Source organism: Antechinus flavipes, chromosome 2 (genome assembly GCF_016432865.1).
Source record: "Antechinus flavipes isolate AdamAnt ecotype Samford, QLD, Australia chromosome 2, AdamAnt_v2, whole genome shotgun sequence".
NCBI lineage: Eukaryota > Metazoa > Chordata > Mammalia > Dasyuromorphia > Dasyuridae > Antechinus > Antechinus flavipes.
In genome coordinates, this window is record NC_067399.1 from 237,851,641 (window position 1) to 237,872,346 (window position 20,706).

General features: G+C 36.9%; 1 protein-coding gene across 3 annotated transcripts in view; it reads right to left on the reverse strand.

The window, feature by feature from the left end:
• Positions 1 to 20,706, reverse strand: part of NFATC2 (nuclear factor of activated T cells 2) — a 188,211-nt gene that overhangs the window by 55,323 nt on the left and 112,182 nt on the right. For all 3 annotated transcript variants that reach the window (XM_051976607.1, XM_051976605.1, XM_051976606.1), the window contains exons 7-9: positions 18,334 to 18,389; positions 17,613 to 17,739; positions 15,340 to 16,035 (exon numbers count right to left, since the gene is read on the reverse strand). In XM_051976607.1, the coding sequence (XP_051832567.1) occupies positions 15,340 to 16,035; positions 17,613 to 17,739; positions 18,334 to 18,389 (879 nt within the window). The remainder of the gene's footprint in view (positions 1 to 15,339; positions 16,036 to 17,612; positions 17,740 to 18,333; positions 18,390 to 20,706) is intronic.

The following is a 20,706-nucleotide window of genomic DNA, read 5'->3' on the forward strand; positions in this document are numbered from 1 at the left end:
TGAGTTCTGATTGAGAAAGTCAAGAAAAAGTCAAAGCTCAGGGAACCATAAGAAGGTAGACATAATGGTCTGTGGACATTGAGGCAAGGGATGACTGCACACAGTGCAGCAGAGGATGCTGTGATCAATGAAAGCATCTACAGTAGTTAGGAGTTTTTCAGCATCCAGAGATGGTAAGGAGACTGAAAACCACTTGGACAGAAGTACTAAGATAGAAAAAAATCCCTGGGGATTCCTGTGTTAGTCCTGGAAGCAGGAATTGATGCCATCTGATACCTCTGCCACCCACAATCCAGTCCCAAGTCATATTTTCCAGAGTGCAAAATAGTCAAGAGAGAGCAGGAGCCTTTCTGTATAAGGAGCAAGGAACAAATTCCAGAAATGTAGCTGTGTGGCTCTGAGCCCAAGAGCAAAGGGAAGACTCAGTTCTAACCAATATTCCCATACAGAAGTCTGTGGTAGAATAAATCAAGGGAGAAGACCAAAACCAAGGGAGAGTCAACTGAGTTAAAGAAATGTAAAAGAATAAAAACAGATTTTTAAATCAAGGTGACAAATGAAAAATCGGAAAAAGAAATAAGAGCTATGCAAGAAAAATATCCAAAAAAAAGAATTAACAGCTAAATAGAAGTATAGAAAATACCAAAGAAACTAATTCCTTACTTGATTTGAACAATAGAACCTTCTTAAGGTCGAAGAGTAGCTTACACTAGATTATGGAAACTCAATCACATTGCTTTGAAAGCACTGAAATCTTACAGGTCCCCAGAATGAACTGTGAAAGCAGCAAAACAAAAGCCTCTGGCATTTTAAATCAAATATCCACCCCCACACACACACAAAAAAAAAAGTGAGCCTAGCCTAACACTAACATAATGTCCAAAATCAATTAATAAACTGGAAAAAATAAGAAAACAATAAAAATAAATCAACTATAAGAATATGGTGATATAAAAGTTTAAGGAAGACACAAATACATCAGAGAACAATAACTTAAAAACATCTACAAGCAAAGCCTCAAAGAAAAATGATTGAACATAAGCCTAACAAGTATTTCTAGAAGAGTTAAAAAAAGAAAAAAAAATTAAATAAAGGAAACAGGAGAGATACTGGGAAAAGAAATGAAAGCTAGGCAAGAAAATTGCCAAAAGAGAATTAACAATTAAATTTAAAAATATTGAAGAAAACAACTCCTTAAAACTAGTATTGACCCAGTGGAAATCAATGATTCCATGAGACATTGAGAGTTGATGGAAGAAGCAGGGGTGGTGCTCTAGGGATACTTTAGCTTGGAATCTTTGGACCTATCTGAAAGCATTGGATAACCACTTCTCAGAAACAATGTAAAGAAAGATTATGTTTCAGTATTGGATCCAACTAGCTTAACCAAAGATCCCTTCTAGACCTGAGAGTTTGCTTCTGTAATCCTGTAAATTAGATTTTTTTCATCACTAAATAGCCCCTTCCTAGACACCAAATAACATATTTGTTTTTAAAAAAAGTTTAAAATTATTTTTTTTAATGAGAAGATTTATCCCTGCTTTTGTGGTTCTTTTATTGATCTAATTTTGTTTTGTTTTCACTACCCAAGAGACTTTGAATTTACATCCCCCAAACATCTGCATTTATTACCTATAAACTGGTAACTACACACACCTACACACATTCTTGCCTTTGCTATCCTATGCCCTGCCCTTTTTTGGAACTGCAGGTGTGAGGAAGCAAGTCTGACAAGAGGGTGGGGAGGGGGCTGCAAAAGCAAGGATGGAAATGATGAAACTAGTGAGTCTCTTCCTGGCTTGCTCTGAACTAACAATGGTGCCAACCACACTCTGAGGGAGTGGCCACCACATTTCTCTGGTATCAGGAACAACCACTATACTTAGTTATGCGTTGCCTTAGCCCTAGTTAAGCAAATGAATTGTCCAAAGTCTAAAAGGGCTAAGAGCATTTGTAGAATGAAACTTGATCACTGATTTTGACAGTTCCAAGCTATAAATAATAGACTTTTTTTTTAAGGTTTGTGCTCATAGAATGCAAGACTATCAAAACTAAAAGGATGTATAACATAGAATGGAAGGGAGCTTAGAATTGAGAATGTCATTGCTAGGAGAGATCCTAAACCATGGTATGAATGAGCTGGGAAGATTCTTAGAATATGGAATTCCAGAGCTGGACCTTAGAACAAAGAATGTCAGAGCTGGAAAAGGAAAGAAGGAAGGAAGCAAGGGAGGGAGGGAGGGAGGGAGAGGGGAAAAAAGGAGGGGGGAAAGGAGGGAGGGAAACAAGGAAGGGAAGGAAGGAAAGAAGGAAGGAAGGAAGGGAAGGAACAGATGGAGAGAGAGAGAGAGAGAGAGAGAGAGAGAGAGAGAGAGAGAGAGAGAGAGAGAGAGAGAGAGGAGAAGAAGAAGAAGAAGAAGAAGAAGAAGAAGAAGAAGAAGAAGAAGAAGAAGAAGAAGAAGAAGAAGAAGAAGAAGAAGAAGAAGAAGAAAAGGAGGAGGAGGAGGAGGAGGAGGAAGAGGAGGAAGGGAGGATCAAAGAAAGGAAAGGAAGAGTCTCTTATGAGACACTTCTTAAACATCTATTTGTACAACATCATAAAGTATCACATATTCTATTGACAAAATTCCTTAACTTCTGATTCAACCAAGAATAGGGTAAGCAGATCTTTGAGTCAGTGGGAAGAAGAGAACCATAGGATTGTAGTTCATAGGGTTTAGAGTCTGGAGGTACTTTAGATTTAGGAACCATCTAATCCAATCACCTCATTTTACAGATGAAGAAAAAAAAAGGCTCCAATGGGGAAGTGATTTGCTCACTATCATACAGAACCCAGAATTCCAGACTTGGAATGTTTTATGTTCATAGTTGTTTGCATGTTGTCATTCCTATTAGAATATGAGCTCCTTGAAGGAAAGAACCCCAAATTTGCCTATCTTTTTAATCCCCAGACCTTGGAACAATGCTTGACACATATAGCACAAAAATGTGCTCTCTGAGGTCGCTTTCAGACTTAATCATAAGGTCCTATAACCTATAAGATCAAAACATCTACTAATCATCTTTTGATCAATTGGAAGAAATGAAAGAGCAGCCATCTTCCCCCCAGGCTGTGATTCTAAGCAAGTTACAAGTAATATGGTACAATGAAAAGAAAAGTAAACAGGCTCTAGCTCTAGTTTTGGCATTGACTTACTGTTTGACTGTGGAAGTAATTTACTGTGGATCTTAATTTCTTCATTTATAAAATGAAGATCCTGGACTAGGTATTCTATGAAACTCCTTCAATGTCTGGAATTTTGTGATTCCTTAAGATTCTTCCGTTACTAACTGGGGAATAACCTTTTAAATTTATCATACACATAACTAACTTATGTAACGGAATAAAAAATTGTCCATCCTAAAATTAAAAAGTGTCCTTTTGACTTTCTCTAACTGCTGGAAGTAATAGGCTTCAAATGAAACCTATTTTCTCATCTGCACAATCCCTAAAATTTCAATCCAAGTATCTTGCAAGAGACAATATTGTCATGATGTCAACTTCCTAGCCTTCAAGTCCTGTCATAATGGACAAGGATAGCATCACATTGATTGCCTCGTTGAGGATCTGGTTTTTGTGATGGTTAAAAGAAGTCCTTGAAAATAATAAAGTTTTCTTCTAGGGATATCAATGAGTCCTTTCATCATTTCTTATCTCTCAGAAGTTCCATTTACTGACTACTAAGCTTCTCAAAAGGCAGAATAGACCCAAATCGATCCACATTTTATTCACATTCTCAATTTCAGTATAATCTAGAATTTATGAAATAGTATTAATAGTAATACTGAGGAAATCTTGCTATTTCTCACTATACTCAATCTCCTGATTTCATGCTTTTCTGTCCCCCATGCATGGAATATTCCCTCTCCTCACCTCCACCTATTGACTTCCTTAGCTTCTTTTTTAGATTCAGCTGAGACTTCTCCTTTTTCAGGAAATCTTTCCCAATTTCTCTCCACCCCATTCTCTATCACTATCATTCTCTTTCTAGATAAACAGATAGACAGACAGACAGACAGATAGATAGATAAATGATAGATAGATAGATAGATGATACATAGAAATAGACATATCTCTATCTATTGATCCATATGTATCCATCTTCTATGTACATAGTTGTTTGGATATTGTCACTCCCATTAGAAGATTAACTCCTTGAAGGAAGGGACCTGAAATTTGCCTCTCCTTCTATCTCTAATCCTTGGCATAATGCCTGACACATAATAGACATTTAAATATTTGTTGTTAATTTGTTGAAATGGTTCCATCATTACCCAACATTCCAAAAGATTTCCCTCTGGTTCTAAGTAGACAGAAAAATTTTAAATGCACCAAGTAGATGCATTTTAATAATGAATAGAATGGAAGTAAACAGGAGTAAACTCTATTCATCTTGATTGATATTCACAATATCAAAAATGCTAATATAGAGTGGGGCAGAAAAAAAAGGCTTTCCATAAAAATACATCTCCCCCCAAAAAAGAAATTGACAGTTTATTTTAAGGAAGATTTTTTTGGGAGGGAAGGGAGGTAAAAATGGCCAGATAGAGAGAGAGTGATTTACATTATTGTAAAAATGTTTATTAATTAAACTCCTAACTGACCTTGACTGGTCTATCTAGGTATGCCTTCTACAATTCCCACAACAACAGGATTATGAGGAATAGGTCTAAACAAAGAAACAAAAAAAAAACTCATTTAGATGGGCCCCAAGGTAAGGACAGATCCAGCCCAAACTCACATACTTTCTACATCTATATTTGTACAATGATATGATTAAATTCAATAATTTCCAAATTCTTTTCCAATTCTAATGAATAGGATAACCATTAACTATTAATATATGTGCAGCTAGTTGGCACAATGGATATAGTACAGAGCCTGGAGTCATGAAGACCTCCATTCAAGTTCAAAATCACATACTTATTAGCTGTGTGTCTCTGAGCAAGTCACTTACTCCTGTATGCCTCAGTTTCCCCAATCTGTAAAATGGACTGGAGAAGAAAAAGGCAAACCATTCCATTATCTTTGCCAAGAAAACCCCACATGGGGTCATGTAGAGTCAGACATGACTGAAAAATGATTAAATAACAAAATGTGATAAGCAGTGTGGCTCATGACATACGATGCTAGATTTATAGTCAGAAAGAATTGGGTTCAAATCCTACCTCAGATACTTACCAGCTCTATGACCCTGGGTGTGCCATTTAACTTGTACATCTCAGTTCCATCATTTCTCAAATGAGGGGGTTGGATTTAATGGTCTTTAAAGATCCTTCCAAAGTTAAATCAGTGATCCTATGAAAGTACTTTGAAAAATACTAAGTCCTCTATTGGGGACATGGAATTAAAGGAGAGGAATGCAACAAACTTCTTTAAGTAGCATGCTAAAGGTCACCACTAACAAACTATTAAATCGTAGAATGTTATACATCTGGGCTCAGACCCCATCTCCCTCACAGCTGGCACTCTCACGATAACAAGCCATTAGGGTAGAGTTAATTTTTACTATTTATTTAATAGGACGTTCACTCCAGAGCCACAAGCCCATTCTAATTCAGAGACAAAAATTCCTCCCCAAAAGCCAAAGTCAATAAAAGACCCATCTTAGGAAACTTCTCCCAGTCCTGTATTGCTAATGATGTACCCTCTGGCTTTCTGTCTAGGGACCATCTGCTCTATTCATTTCAGATCCTGCCTCTGGAATGTGAAGAGTGTGCTGTAAGTGCATCCCCAGTCTGGAAGTAGGCTTGTGGTTGATTGTGCATGTACAGTCCCCAGTAGCATCAGCACATTTCTCTAGGAGCAAATGGCTTTCAGAATTTCAGAACTTTTTGTTTTTGTTTTGTTTTGTCAAGAATCATCTGGAAGGTGGCTCCTTAAATACTGGGAAGAGGAGGGTAGACAAAGCTTAGCAACTAGACACAAAATAGGAATAAGGAATCATAGATTTAGAACTAAAAAGGACCTTTGAGGATTCCAAACTCTAATCTCTTCAATTTGCAGATGATAGAGAGATTGAGTATTTCACCCAGGTTCTTATTGGTAGTGTCTGAGGCAGTATTTGAATTCAGGTCTTCCTCCCTCTGAGCCCAATACTCTGGGAATTCTGGTCCCTCAACTCAATACGCTTTAGGAAGTTTTTTTGGTCTTTCTTAATTATAACTAGAGACTTTTCAAAGAAGCCTCATGTCTTGTCCACAGTCACCCAAGGGTAGAGTTAGGTGAGAGATAAGCTTTCCAGATTCCCAGACCCAAGGTCATGGATAGATGAAGAGGATATGGTAAAGCAGATATAGGAAGGGAATGCAAAGAGAGAGAAGGGAAACGTGTCTACTAGACTTCTTACTGTTCTTCACCTGCAAAAACCACATGGGTAGATAATTAATTCTCAATCAGCTGAGTAAACTAAGATTTTATGGAGCCTTCTAGTCTCCTCTGACACTCTACAAGACTCTTCTTGGATACTCTGTGACCTTGATATGTTGAGTAAACAAAAAAAAGTAGAATTCTTCACAATCACAATAAAAGTACTAATAATTGACATTTATAGAGTGTTTTAAAGTTTACAAAACACTTTTCTTATAACCCCATACTGATGCAACAATTTCTTTCTATAGAACTTTACAACTCACAAAAGACTTTACTCCCAGTACCCCTGGTACTGGGTAAAAGTATTATTAATCCGAATTTTACTGATGAGGAAAAAGATCCACAGGGGAGTCAGAGTGGCTTGTCCAGTCTCATGACCATGTAAACCATGGAGCTGGCATGGGAACCCAATTCTGATTTTAAACCACTGCTTTTTCCACCAGACTAGAGAAGCAAAGTACTTCAATGGAGAGAAAATTGGACTTGGGAGCAGAATTCCCCATTTTAAGTTCCAATACTAATTATCTATAGTTGTGTAAATTTATGAAAGTCACTTTACCTCCTTGGGGATCAGTTTCCCCATCAGTGAAGCTGGGATATGAATACTGATACTACTTATCCCCTGAGATACTGGGACTACAGTGATCTATGTGGAAATAAAAGTTACCATCAAGATTATTGGTAGCACTATGTTTCTGAAGGTTAATGCAGCTCTCACAATATGATTCTGGGTCTTCAAAGCCTTGCAGAGACTTCCTGAGTGATGGCTCCATCTAGAAGTTGCCTCCTCTCCTCTAATCTTTCTTGCCCTGGTTCTTTCCCTGCTTGTGTTTCTACCTCAAGAGAGTCCCAGTTGAGTGGCCTCCTGGGGTAGCTGTAGCAGTCTTGGCCCACAGGCTCCTCTTGGCGGATGGCAAGCTCTCTGTGGACTTTGCATGACTTTCTGAATAGGAAGTGCTTTGTAACAAACTTGCCCATGGGCACTGTACTGACCCAATTAAAGATTCCCAACTTGGTGAACAAAGAGGTGCCAGTAAAATGATGCCTTTTAATAACTACATTCATTTTCCCCCCCTCTTTCTTCCACTCGAGAGAGTGGGATCCTCTGTGTATTTTGCCCATTTCAGCATATTCATTTATTGGAAGCCCTCTGTCTATTGTGATTGGATAATTTTGATAGATGCCAACTACCAAGATAACAATCATTGTATATAATTAGTTGGTGCACTTCACCAGGGGAGCACACCCATCTGACAAACAGTAATTATGTCTCAGAAGCCAGGCACTAATCTGCAGCCTTTCTCCAGATAAACATCCCGAGGCATTCACAGGCTTTCAGAAGGGGACATACAGGATCCATCACAGAGCTCAGGACATAGGCGGCAGTATATGACTTTGGGCTAGTAATAACTAGCCCATCTCTTTGAACTTTAATATCTTCATATGTAAAATGGTGATAATTATTCTGTACCACCTACTTCACAAAAGCTGTTCAATCTATCAATAAACATTTATTAAGCACCTACTATGTATTGAACAAACTGTGACAGAAAATAAATAAAAACATTTTCTAAACTATGAAACTAAACTATGAACAGAACTTCCTTAGGCATTTACAAAATACTTTCTCTAAAAGATGCACTGGTATGATGGAAGGATACATGATTTAATGAAAAAGGTTCTGAATTTATTAACTGCAGATTTGAGCTTGTGTCCAAACTTTACCATTTATTAGCAATGTAACTTTAAAAAAAGTCACTTGGGCTATTCCTGAATCTCAATTTTTTCAATTTATTAATAAAAGATTTGCTTCCATTTTTCCCCTGAAGCAGGAATAAAGAATCCAAACTTCTGCCAGCAATTGATCAGTTAGCTGATGAAAACCAGTTTGAGATATGCCTAGAATATTCACTTATCAAAAGGATCTTAGAGGTGATCTAGTGAAAGTTCCTCATTTTATATTACAGGAAACTGAGGCTCCAAGATTGGCCCAAGATCATGTAAATAATGATAGAACTGAAACTACTCCATTCTCCTGGTTCTTAGGTCAGTAATTTTTCACTTTTACCACAGCTGCTTTCTTTGAAAATCTGTATTCTCATCCAATGTTATAAAAGAACTACCTGATAGGTAGGGTCTTCCTCCACTTTGAGGTCTACACCATCTTACACATCTTATGATCCTATGTGAAAGAACCCTCAGAACTTAAATTCTAAGAGCTGGGAGGAGGCTTAGAGATCACTTAGCCCTAGCTTCATCTTTTTAGTTGTATGTTGCCAAGTTATAATTTGTTTGTTTGTTTTTAATATATTAAAAAATCAGTATCCAGGGAATTCAGGAGAAAGTATTTCAGTAAACCTGACATGGTATATGAACTTTCCTAACCATTTGGAATCACAGTCTTAGAGAATCTAAGCTATAAGGGACCTCAAAAATCACCTTGTTCCATCTCCCACCTACACAACAACGCAGCAGCACCTTCTGCAACAACTAATTCATTAGGAGAAGCAACATGGCTCTGTGGATTCAGAACTGGCCTAGGCATCAAGAGCTGGCCTCTGACACATATTAATTGTGTGACCTAAGGCAACTCTCTAAGGCTAATGCATAAGTGCAAGACTATTGCCACTCTTGATTAATGGAGGGAATTTTCTTCCCTGACAGTTCTATATACTCATGAAATCATCGGTGCAGGCCAAAAAAATTAAAACAACTCCTGTGTGCCTTCCTTGTGGGATTATTTGAAACCTTCACTAGATAATTTATATATAACATTTTGCATATTTTAACCTATAATATAATATTAGTTGTTAGCAAGCACTTATTATGCATCTATTAAGTGTCAGGAGCCACTAGGCACCTGGGATACAAATTCAATGAATGAAACAACCACTACTCTCAATAAGCTTTACATCCTAATTGAGAGTCAGGAAGTGGGAAAGCATAGGAAGATAATGTAAGTATATATGGAATAAATAGAGAATAAATATAAATTTGAGATCATTTGGAGGAACAATACATTTGAAGGAATTCAGGATTTAAGTTATGTACTACTAAAGTGAAGTCAAGACCAGGTCTTGGAAAGCATTCATTCAGTTTCCTACACAGTTATCATTTCTTTTCTCCTTTGCATTTTGAAATGCTCCTGTTTCTTGATGTTTAAGTTTATGATAAAAAAAAAGACCTTTAAAAAAAAAAAGCTTACTCCAAAACAATTCCTTTGACTAACATTCTGCCCATGATAGGTTGACCATGTATCTAAAGACGACTTCAAACTAATAATGGTGAAGTCATGGAAAAAAATAATCAGATCTTTCTGGTGGATGGCATAATCCTTTCCAAGATGACCTTCTTTGCTGAGTGAGCACTGATATATTTTGAAGAAAATCTGATCTGTTACCTAATTTATTTGCATGAAGAGTCTATGTTAAGAGATTCACAGCGCTTTGTCCTTATGGCAAAAAAAAAAAAAATCTATGTTTAGCTAGAGGGGCTCCCATAGTAAGTACATTATATTGTACTGAAAGCAACCTTAAGAAGTGGAAGAAAAAGTTCTTGCCAATATCTCCCCCTAGTCAGTCTTTGCTATTTTTGGTCCCTAAATTAGGAATAGTGACCCCACTCCAATTGGAGTGTGACAGGTATAGTCTGGTATCATTACTCATTAATGGATATAAGGACAAGTTTGTTGATAAATGAAAAAAGAATCTCATTTTACTTTATATTTGGGAGAGGAAAATGTAATGGTTTGTATAATAAGGAATGCTGTTAAGATTGTGTGTCTCTGTGTGTAAGAGACAAATAGAAAGAATGAAATAGAAACATACAGAGAGACAAAAAATGAGAGACAGAGACAGAAAAAGAGACACACACACAGAGACAGAGAAATAGCAAAACAAAGAGGAAGACAGAGAAAAGGAATGAATCAGAGACATATATAGAAAGAGAGAGACAGAAAGAATGAGAGATAGACAGAGAATGAGAGGCAGAGAAAGAGAGGGAGAGAGAGGGGGGGAGACAGAGACAGAGACAGAGAAATTCACAGTGCCTACTCCTCTACATCTTTTCTTTCTAGTCACATAACCTGAAACAGTTATTTGTTTAGAGGATCATAGGATTACAGAGTTGAAGCTAGAAGTGACATTGAGGAAGCCATTTAATTTTACAGACTTAATTAAGACACAGGAAAGTTAAAAGACTGCTTGAAGCTACATTGATTTTAAATGTCAAGGCATGAGTAGAACCCAGATCTTTGAAGGATCAGTTTTTCTACTGCTATCTACTAGACAGGAGTCAAAGGGTTAGGTAGGGATTGATGCTGTTCACTTGGCAGCCAATGGAATGAACCAATAGAATCCCCAAAAGTTCTTTTTAAAAAAAGTAATTAGTATTTTCAAGAGACTACCCTTATTTTCAAGAAGGTTTCCCAATGAATTGTTGCACTGGTGGTTAATCAGTGAACATCGGTTAAAGGGTTTACAGGGGCTTGTGTTTTCGTTATTAAGGTTTGCCTCACTTTGAGGTAACCCGAAGCAAATATTTTTATAACTCTGGTCTACAGGCCTGTGACTCCATCCTCCACATATTCTGCATTCTGAATTTCACTAGTGACGAGTAGAAAAGAGAAAGTTTCAGCCTTTCTAAAAGGCAGCATCATGTAGAAGTACTGAATAAAAAAAACAGAGGGTCAGGTCCCCATCTCAGTTCTACCACTTACTACACATGTGACCTTAGCTTCTCTCAGCCTCAATTTTGTCATATGTAAATTGGAAGAATTGGCCTAGATGATTTTTAAAATTCTTGTCAATTCAAATCATATTATCCATGTTGGTGAGAATCAAGAATACTAGAAATAAGTGAGCAAGGAATAAAATAGGTCATGGGATAAAACAGAATTTTAGAACTGCAAAAGACCTTCAAGACCTTCTACTCCCACCTACCTCTCCCACTCTCATGTTATAGATATGGAAACTGAAGCCCCAGAAGGTTAATGATTTGTCCAAGGTCACACTTATCACATAGAAAGTGATAAGGCAATGAGATATAGACAGTGGAGAGCAGGTATTCAGACTCAAGTCCTCTAATTCCAAATCCAAATTACACCATGCCATGATGTATAATTTGGGTTCCAGCTAGAGGGCTATATTCAACTGATGAAGAGAAAAGAAAATAGTTATTTGTGCAGATGAAGAAACTGATTCTCATTGGTAATGCTGCAATCCACCCCAGTTCAGTAACTGCTGCTGGGAATTATTCATGTGTCTCAAGTGTAGTCAAAGCCTTAAGAAGAAAAAGGATACAGGGTAAGATGAGAAAAAAGCAAGTGACTACAAGCATAAGACACTATGTAACTTCTGCTCTTAGGAAGGCTTATTTTCTTGGCAAAACAACTAATTTTTGCTTATATTACTTATAGCAGAATTGAAATTTTTGTTATGCAGAATTTCCAGCCATTCAAATGAAAGCTTAGGAATTGGAAAAATACAGAAAGTGGAAAAGGCTGAGAGGAGGGTGTTGAAGAGACCTATGAAGTAGGATAAGATACCAAGGCAAGGGAAAAAGTGACCTTGAGGTAGATGAAATAGGAAGCAGTAAGCTCAGTGAAATAAACAGAAGGATGAAAAGAATATTCATTAACACATAGACTGTAAAAATTTAAAACTGGTAGGAACTTTGAAGATTAACTTATTTTTCAATTCCATCCTCACATAGTTGTGGTGAAGATCCAGTAAGATAGCAGCATATTCTAAGTGCTTTATAAATGAGGTAGTGCTATATGAAAGTAAGCTATCGTGATTTATATTTTTACAAAAGAGCAGGTGAATCTTCTTCATCAATAATTGTTGTTCTCACATGGGAGTCATTTCCTCCAGACACACATATAGAAAGATGAATATAAAAATACTTAGGGGAAAGCTGGCTGCAAAAAATGTACAATAAATGAAAAATACACAAACACTGACTTTTTACCTCTCCTGTATAAACATGAGGATTATGCAAAAGAAAGAGTGTAAATGGGCTTTCCCAAAAGCAAAATCCTCACTGAATTTTAATGTCAAATGGAAGCAACTCATTTCTGAATATTCAGGAAGGTGTGTGTGTGTGTGTGTGTGTGTGTGTGTGTGTGTGTGATCTATATCTGTATATACATATATTCAGAAATAGGTTGTGTGTGTATGTAATGAAAGAGAGACAGAGACAGAGACAGAGAGAATGAATAGTTCTAAAACCTGAAGTTTCTCCTCATGTCTCCCAGAAAAGCATTAAAAAATCCCAATCACTATTTCAATTTTCATGCATAAAAATGAATGTCAAAAAAGAAACTGAACCCACATTAGGTAATGCCAGCCATGCAGATTGTGAACATTTTCCATGGATATGTAGGATGGAATGCATCTGTTATGATTATCTTAATATCTCACAGATTTGGAGCCAAATTTTCACCCACATCTTCACAGGTGCAAAAGCTGTGGGTGAATTTTTTTGGCCCAGTATTTGAATTAACATGCCCACACTTGTCCCAATCCAAGAGGACCGGCCTTCTATTCTGTGTTCAACCCACATTCAGCAGCAGAATTGTTGATTTTTAATAAAGTCACTGGCTTAAAATGCTTTCTAGTCCTTTCTTTATCTGGCTCTGGTCTAGGAGAAGAGCTCAATACCTAAGTTCTCACCCTATAATTTAAAGTCCCATCATCCCAAATATCTTCAAATGTCTCTGAAGTTTACAAATATAGTTGAGTAATATGACAGGATTTGGAGATAGGACAGAAGAGACCCTAGAGATCATAGTGTTCAACCTCATCATTTAAGTGACTTAACTTGCTTGGCTGCTGTGATAGGGATGAGTAATTTGGAAGAAGGAAATGGATCTCTTTGGTACTGTCCAAGGTAATCAAGATAAATGAATGGAACCAGCTAATTTATCCCTTACAGTAAAATTCAACCCCAAAAGGAATAGATTCAGGGGAGGGATCTCCCACCAGTTATTCATTTATTTCACAAAATCAGAACATTGGAAGGGTATTCAGAAGTCATTTAGTCCAACCTCTATCTGAACAAGAATCTTCTCTCTAGCATCTCCAATAAATGTTCATCAAGTGGATCTTTAAAATCTCTGTTTGGGATGACTTTAATGTTAGGAAGGTTTTCCCTTCCTATCTATCTGCATTATCTATGTATTGTTCTAGGTTCTGCCCTTTGGGCAAAGCAAACCAAGTCTATTCTTTCTTTTCAGTGATAGCCTCTCAGATATTTGAAGAAAGCTGCCATGTCTTCAATCTCAAATGAAGAGATTGAAATGAAAATCTTTTCATCTGTAGGTAGATTTCTAAATCATGTAATTTAGGACAATAATCCCTAAATGCTTGAAGAGAAATATATATTACTATTTCAATGATAAACAAGCATCATTTATCAATTTCCAAGAAAAATAAGATGCATCTCATAAGTGAATTTTCTGGAAAATTGAAACTTCAGAAGATAACATTTTATATATATATATAATTTCCCCTATGATTTATGAACACTATGGATTTTGAATGCGATATCATTCTTTAGAATAGTGATGTCCTTAGGGGCTATTAAAAGTTGGTTGATTTGGCACTAAATAAAGCCAAACTGCAGGAATTTGAGTTATTGTGTCTGTTTTTTAAAATAGTCCTATCTCCTCTCTTGCTATTAGCTATCATTCCTTGTGACTTCAGTGTGTCAGACTGTAGGAGACATTTCTCTTCTCTTCTGACCTGCTATCAGCTGATAACCAAGCTTGACAGAACTATATGAAAAATCAGAGTTAAAAGACTGTGAATCAAAGTCTGAAATGCAAATCATAGTTTTACTATGAATAAGGTAGATGAGCACTATATCTTCTATTTTGGCTTCTCAGAAGTTTTGTTTGCTGCCTTCCTGGTTCTCAGGTATGTTCCAGAGAATTAAACTATAAGAATAATTAATGGCTGATAATGGCAGAGATTTCTTTTCCCAAAATATGTTTTCCAGTGAGCAATAAATTATGGTATCCTGTTCCCCTTCCCCCTTTGCTTTCCACCTCTGGGCCTCCACTAACCAGAAACAAATTTGGAATCATATCCGAGCTCTATCCATATCCCCTGGTGCTAATCACAGGGCAAAAAGTGACATGGCTGTTTCTTCACAAAAATAACGCATTGGCTACTTTACTAATGAGCCAAGCCACCTACGAATAAAAGAGGAGGATTCAAATCAAGCTCCCCTACAGCCTTTCCTTGGGCCCAACAACTACATCTATTGGGTTCCCAACAAAGGAAATTCATTGTTTCTAACTCATCAATGTACTACTGTTCAGCCAGGACATCTGCAAAGTTTGGCCTGCAGCACAATCCCCTCCCCACCCCATACACACACACACACACACACACACACACACACACACACACACACACACTATGTCCTGATCTATATAAAATGTTCAATGAGCTTTGTTCTTATTTTTCCACCCCCAAGATAGCCAAGGGAGTGTTATAAAGTGCTATTTTTTTCTCCCTGCAAGAATAGAATGGAGTTGGAAAGCCTTCTTTCTTGTTTCTCCACTTTCAACCTCAGCTTGGCAAATGAAGAGAAAATGCTAGCAATTTAAACCTACCCTGTTCCAAATTTCAGGAGTGGGGAGAGGGAGGGAAAAAGTCACTATTAGGATTTAAGGTTGTTTTTTTTTTTTTTTGAGCTTATAAGCCAAGTGGCTGCCCAGCAAATAAAATGCTAGCAAAGTGGTTTTTACAAATATATATATGCATATAGGATCATTGAATTATAGGGCTGTTAGGGGCCTCAGAATTTATAACCCAAAAGGGGACAGAGACTTATGCAAGGTTTATATTCTTTCTTGCTCTTTTTCTAGGGGACATAAGAGTTTCTGTGCAGGTAACGATAAAAAACAATCATCTTACCATCGTCCAAATAGGCCTGGTCCAGGTTCTGTTCCTGCTTAATAGTCACTCCTGCTGGTAATACTTCCTTTTGGTCATTAACTGGTGGTCCATTTTTAGCAGCTCGTTGAGTTGTAGCATTCTGTTGTTGAATTACTGTAGGATAGGAGCTTGGACTTATTCTCTGTGCTTGACTGACTTGGGGTGGATTGGGACGGGCAGCACTGGATGTAAAATTTTCACAGCACATGATGTGTTGGAATTCTTGGTGGGTTCCACACCTCACCTGCTGATTGGTTGGAGAATAGTGAATCACTGGAGAAGACTGCTGATTGGTTGGAGAGTGGTGGAGCAGAGCTGAATTCTGGCCTGGAGAGCCAGCATGCATGAGCACTGATCGGTGGGCATCTGAAATGGAGATGGATGAGGCCATCAAAGTGGGCTGCTGGTAGCCCAAGAGACTGGGGCTCAAGCTCTTGCTCCTCTGGTATATTACAGCTGTTGAATTCTGTTGTTGGTACCGAGAGTCAGGAGAAGATAAACCTGAGCGGAACTGTTGGCATGATGCCATAGTGGCCACAAGGCAGGAAGGGGACTCAGTGACCATTGTGTGCTGTGAATAGTAAGGCTGTGTCACTGTTCCCAAGGCACTGTGCACTGTATTGCAGATTAAGGCAGGATCATATTCATCAATGGGTTCTGTTTTGATGGATGGAACTAGAATAAAGCATGTACAGTACATTATTCTTAATGAGCAGGTGAAAGACAGTGGAAGATCTTCTTTGCCCTAATGAGAGACCTAGAACAATGCACTGTTCTTCCATTTCATACCTTTTGTCGTTAAATGGATCGATGAATGGAATGTCAACAGGATCTCTTAGAAATAGATGTTAAAAATCAAGTACATGCTGAAGACACAGGTAAGCCAAAAGCTAAAATAAATTCTGAAGAACTGAATCCATCATCATCATTGTTTAAAAATAGCAATCCGCTCAAAATAAAAAAGTTTAAAACTGACAACTCCAATCCTTTGCCCACTATTATACTGGGCTTTGGTCCTGGTCACAATCAAGCACTCCAAGGCCAAAGACTATGTTGGAGGACATTTTCACCACAAATTTTATGTTATGAAAGTGCTATAAAATGTAATTGAAAAACCGTCCTTTCTGCCTGTGGAGGACAGGATTCAAAATGAGGCTTTCACACGATTCTATGTTGTATTTAAGCTTCAGTGATTTAACCACCAACATTTACGGTTTATTACATCAGCTCTAATGCCTCCAGTGTTCTGGAGCAGACACATTTTAATAAGGGCTGGATCGGCTACATTAGGCAGAATGAGAGCCAGCGCAAACCCACAACCATCACTTAAATAAAACCAAATTGGGGGTAGAGAAGCCAGAGACTGCTCTAAGACTTTCTCTCTTGCTTTCAGGAGCCTATAAGCTCCTTGGTTTGGCCTGGGACAGGAAATTACACATTTTGATGATATTCTCTCATTATATGTTTCCCATCCTGGGAATGTGGCAAAGTCTGGATCATCTCTTGGGAAGATTGTGACCTACTTTCCCAAGTAAAAAAAAAAATCATTTTAAGCCTTCTGATTTACCTTGGTCAGAAGCAGAATTGGAAGGAGATACACATTGAATAAGTCAAAATAAAAAAAAAAAACAATAAAAGCAATAAAACAGTATTGTGCAAAGGGAAATGAGACTGAAATGGAGTTCAGGGATAATGAGATTTTTTCTGTTATTATCTTATTGCATTTAATATTTTTTTCTTATCAATAGGTAAACAAATCTTATTTGGGACTTTAGAATTCATTTTGTTCATTTCTTTTGTTTTTATTTGTTGAAACTATTGTAAAGTTTATAATTTTAAAATTATTTTTAAATTTTATATTTAAATTTAAATCATTTTATATTTAAGTTAAATACTTAAATTATTTTTACATTTAAATATTTTAATATAAAAGGAAAGAAATTTTGCCCTAGTCAGTACCATAGTGACATACTGAATAGAAATAACTTATATTGCTATTCCACTAAGTGTCTTTACACTTAGTGTGAAGTTCCAGGATATAAACCTCATAAAGTTCTCATTTTCCTAAATTCATATGTCTGTTCTACATAGATACATGATTTTTAGCTGCTGATGGCACCACATATCACACACCAATTCTTTCCTAAGTCAGCAAACTTATGAACCATCTTTTAAGAAGGGGGATAGACAAATCTAGATAGAAGACTTCCCCCTTCATCCCCTGAATGACTACTCCCAGGGGGGGAAATTACCTGGATGATAAGTAAAATGTTGAGGTTGGCTTCTTTTTCTTTTCCCATTGATGACATAGAAGTTCACCTTCACAGGTGTGCGGATATGCTTGTTTCGATACTCAGGTATTTCAACAAAAAGCATACTCTGAAAGGATGAAGCTGCTATTAATTTAGATGAAGCATGAGCTAAATTTCCTCCCTCAATGTTGCAATCAATTACAGGATAATCCTTTGCCATTCCATGTAACAAGGGTCTCTTTTTGACAAGTGACCTTGTCCATCCAAATAGATGATTGACAAGTCAACAAACATTTATTAACAGCTTGCTATGTGCCAGGAACTGTCCTTAGCCCTAATGATAGAAAGAAAGGAAAAAGTGAACCTTCTCTTCAAGAAGTTCACATTCTAATGAAGGGAGATAACTTAGAAACAAACTGTGTACCAGGAGGCTATATCCAGGATAAATTGGGAGTGATCTCAGAAAGAAAACTAAAGAGTTTATGATCTAAAATCTAGTCACAGACAAATCAGATTTTCAATACTAACAATCCTCATTATCAATAAGGCATATTTATCATTAATTATAGGCTATAAGAAAGGGGATATGGGCTTCCAACTAAGAATATTAAATTCTGTTAAAGGAGATATCACCATATTAAATCCAGATACTCTCTGCCCTCACTGGTTAGTCTGATGCAATGTTCCACCATGTACAAAATATTGTCAGTTAAACACTTACAGGCTGGCTCTTATCTTTATCCACTGTGGCTTCCATCTCCCAAATTTGTTGCCCATCTAGAGAAAAAAAAACAATATTGACAGGTTTAAAGACATTATTATAAAGTTAAGGCTTAAATAATAATTCAGTATCACTTTCATAAAAGTAGTATTTTCATTCTATTATTACAAGAGAAGCACCAGCTGTAGAAGTTTCTATTTACATCCCAGATATGATGATTTGGTTTTAGCTTTTTTCCACTGTCAAAAAATAGAGAGATCAAGTGAAATATTGATCACAAAATGAAACCAATGCTTTAAATATTTTTTTTAAAACTCAAGGTAGATGTTTGTTTTGGGATATGAAACACATCAGAATACAATTTGAATGGTTTTAAAATTTCAATTAAAGTACATAAATACACAACTCTTTTTATATTTTATAGTTTATAAAGTACACTGACACACATTTTGTCACTTGTTCTTCATAACAACTCCATGAAACAGAGAAAACTATGTACCTTTTAGAAAGAAGCTATCTGATTCTCAGATAGATGAAGTGACTATCCCATAGTCACAACTATTTAGTGGTGAAGGTGAAACTTGAACCCGTATCTCCTATCTTTAAGTCAATGGTTTTCATTGAAGATGAGCAATAATATTTTTTTTCCATTTGTGAACAAAATATAAGGACAAATAAGGCATCCCAATAGCAAAGAATAGATTTTCCTTGTCTACTATCTGTAATACCCACTTAAAACACAGCTTTTTTGGGGGGTGGGGGATGGAATTAGGTGACAGCTACTCCACTGAACACAATGAAGATTTTTTTTTGCCTTATTTCAAAATGCCTACTGAACATTCAGAATCTGACAGGTTAAGTATAGACCAACCCTCAAGATACAGGAAAAAACAAACCATCTCTAGGTGAACAGGAAACATGAAATAAGTGTTAACTGTATTCTGCTTTGGGGCCCCATCAGAAACTAAAGCTATTAACAAGAAAATAGCAAAAGATAGTAGTCTTGTATGCATTATAATTGGAGCCCAGAGTAATGACACCCTCTCTACAGTTTGTGTCAACCACTTATTCTGGAGATAAGTAGCTAAAGAACCACAAGTAAAGTAGCTTTGAAGACTTCTCAGGATCTGAACTGCAAAGATCTGAAGCTCTTCTTTTTTCCTCTTCTCTCCCTTTTCCTAGGGTTTGTTAAAGAAATATTTTTAAAAGCAATGTGGTATAGTAAATAGAGAGCAAGCCACCCAGTCAAAAATACATGAGTTCAGGTCCTATCTCTGACACATACTGGATGTGAACAGAATAAGTTACTTAGCCTATTGGTGTCTCCAGGCAACCCTCTTAAGACTGTGAGTTACAGAATGGGTGCCAATATAAACTGGTAGAAGGAGTTTTCTCACCTGGGAGTTCCCTATGGCAGTGAAATCACATGTACAGTCTCATTAAAGGACTAAATGGAAATGTTCTTCATTAAAGCCATACTCCTGATGTTTTGTCATGTCATGGATGTTACTCTGAATTCTAGCCAATAGAATCTAATAATTGGCAGGTTTTACAATCAGGAAATGATTCCAGTATGGAACTGCTGACTGATTTGCCTGTCGTCTCAAGACCAGCCTAAGTACAAAGAAAGCAAATTATTTTTCTCTCTCCTAGTGACTATGACTTTGTTTGGCTTACAGTAGGAACTAACTGGCAGAGTAAATAGTACTAATCCTGGAGTCGGAACCTCACCTTCCTGAATTCAAATCTGCCCCCAGACATTTACTAGCTGATGACTCTGGGGGAGTCTCTTAGCCCTGTTTGTCTCAGTTTCCTTATCTGTAAAATGTGTTTGAAAAAAAAATGGTAAACCACTCCAGAGTCTTTGCCAAGAAAACCCCAAATGGGATCACAAAGAATTAGATATGATTGAAAAACAATGGCACAAAGAATTTAATAAATATGTGTTGAATCAATGAATGCTTTAAGAACAAATGACAGAACAATTAACCATAATTTCCTTCGTGTCCATCCTCCCTCAGTCCCACAGCAGAACTCTTCTCAATAAACACCTGCTTTGAGTATGTGTGTGGTACTATGCTGGGCTCATACAGAAACAGTCAAGCTTTTCATTTCAAGCCAAACTGTCCTGCAAAGTAATCTTAGATTACTATTGATATGGCATTTCATAAATGGAGCCAATTTACACAGTAAAAGAAGAGTACTCAGGGACCAGCTATACATCTCTGAGGCAAATATACTTTAGTAAGTTTCAATCTGATAGTGGTGAGAAATGAGGGTTCATTCTGCTATAAATTCTGCAATTCATCTTCAATGGTTTGATTGGCTGTTCTTATAGAAACTGTTAAGAAGCAATATGGAGTAGTGGATAGA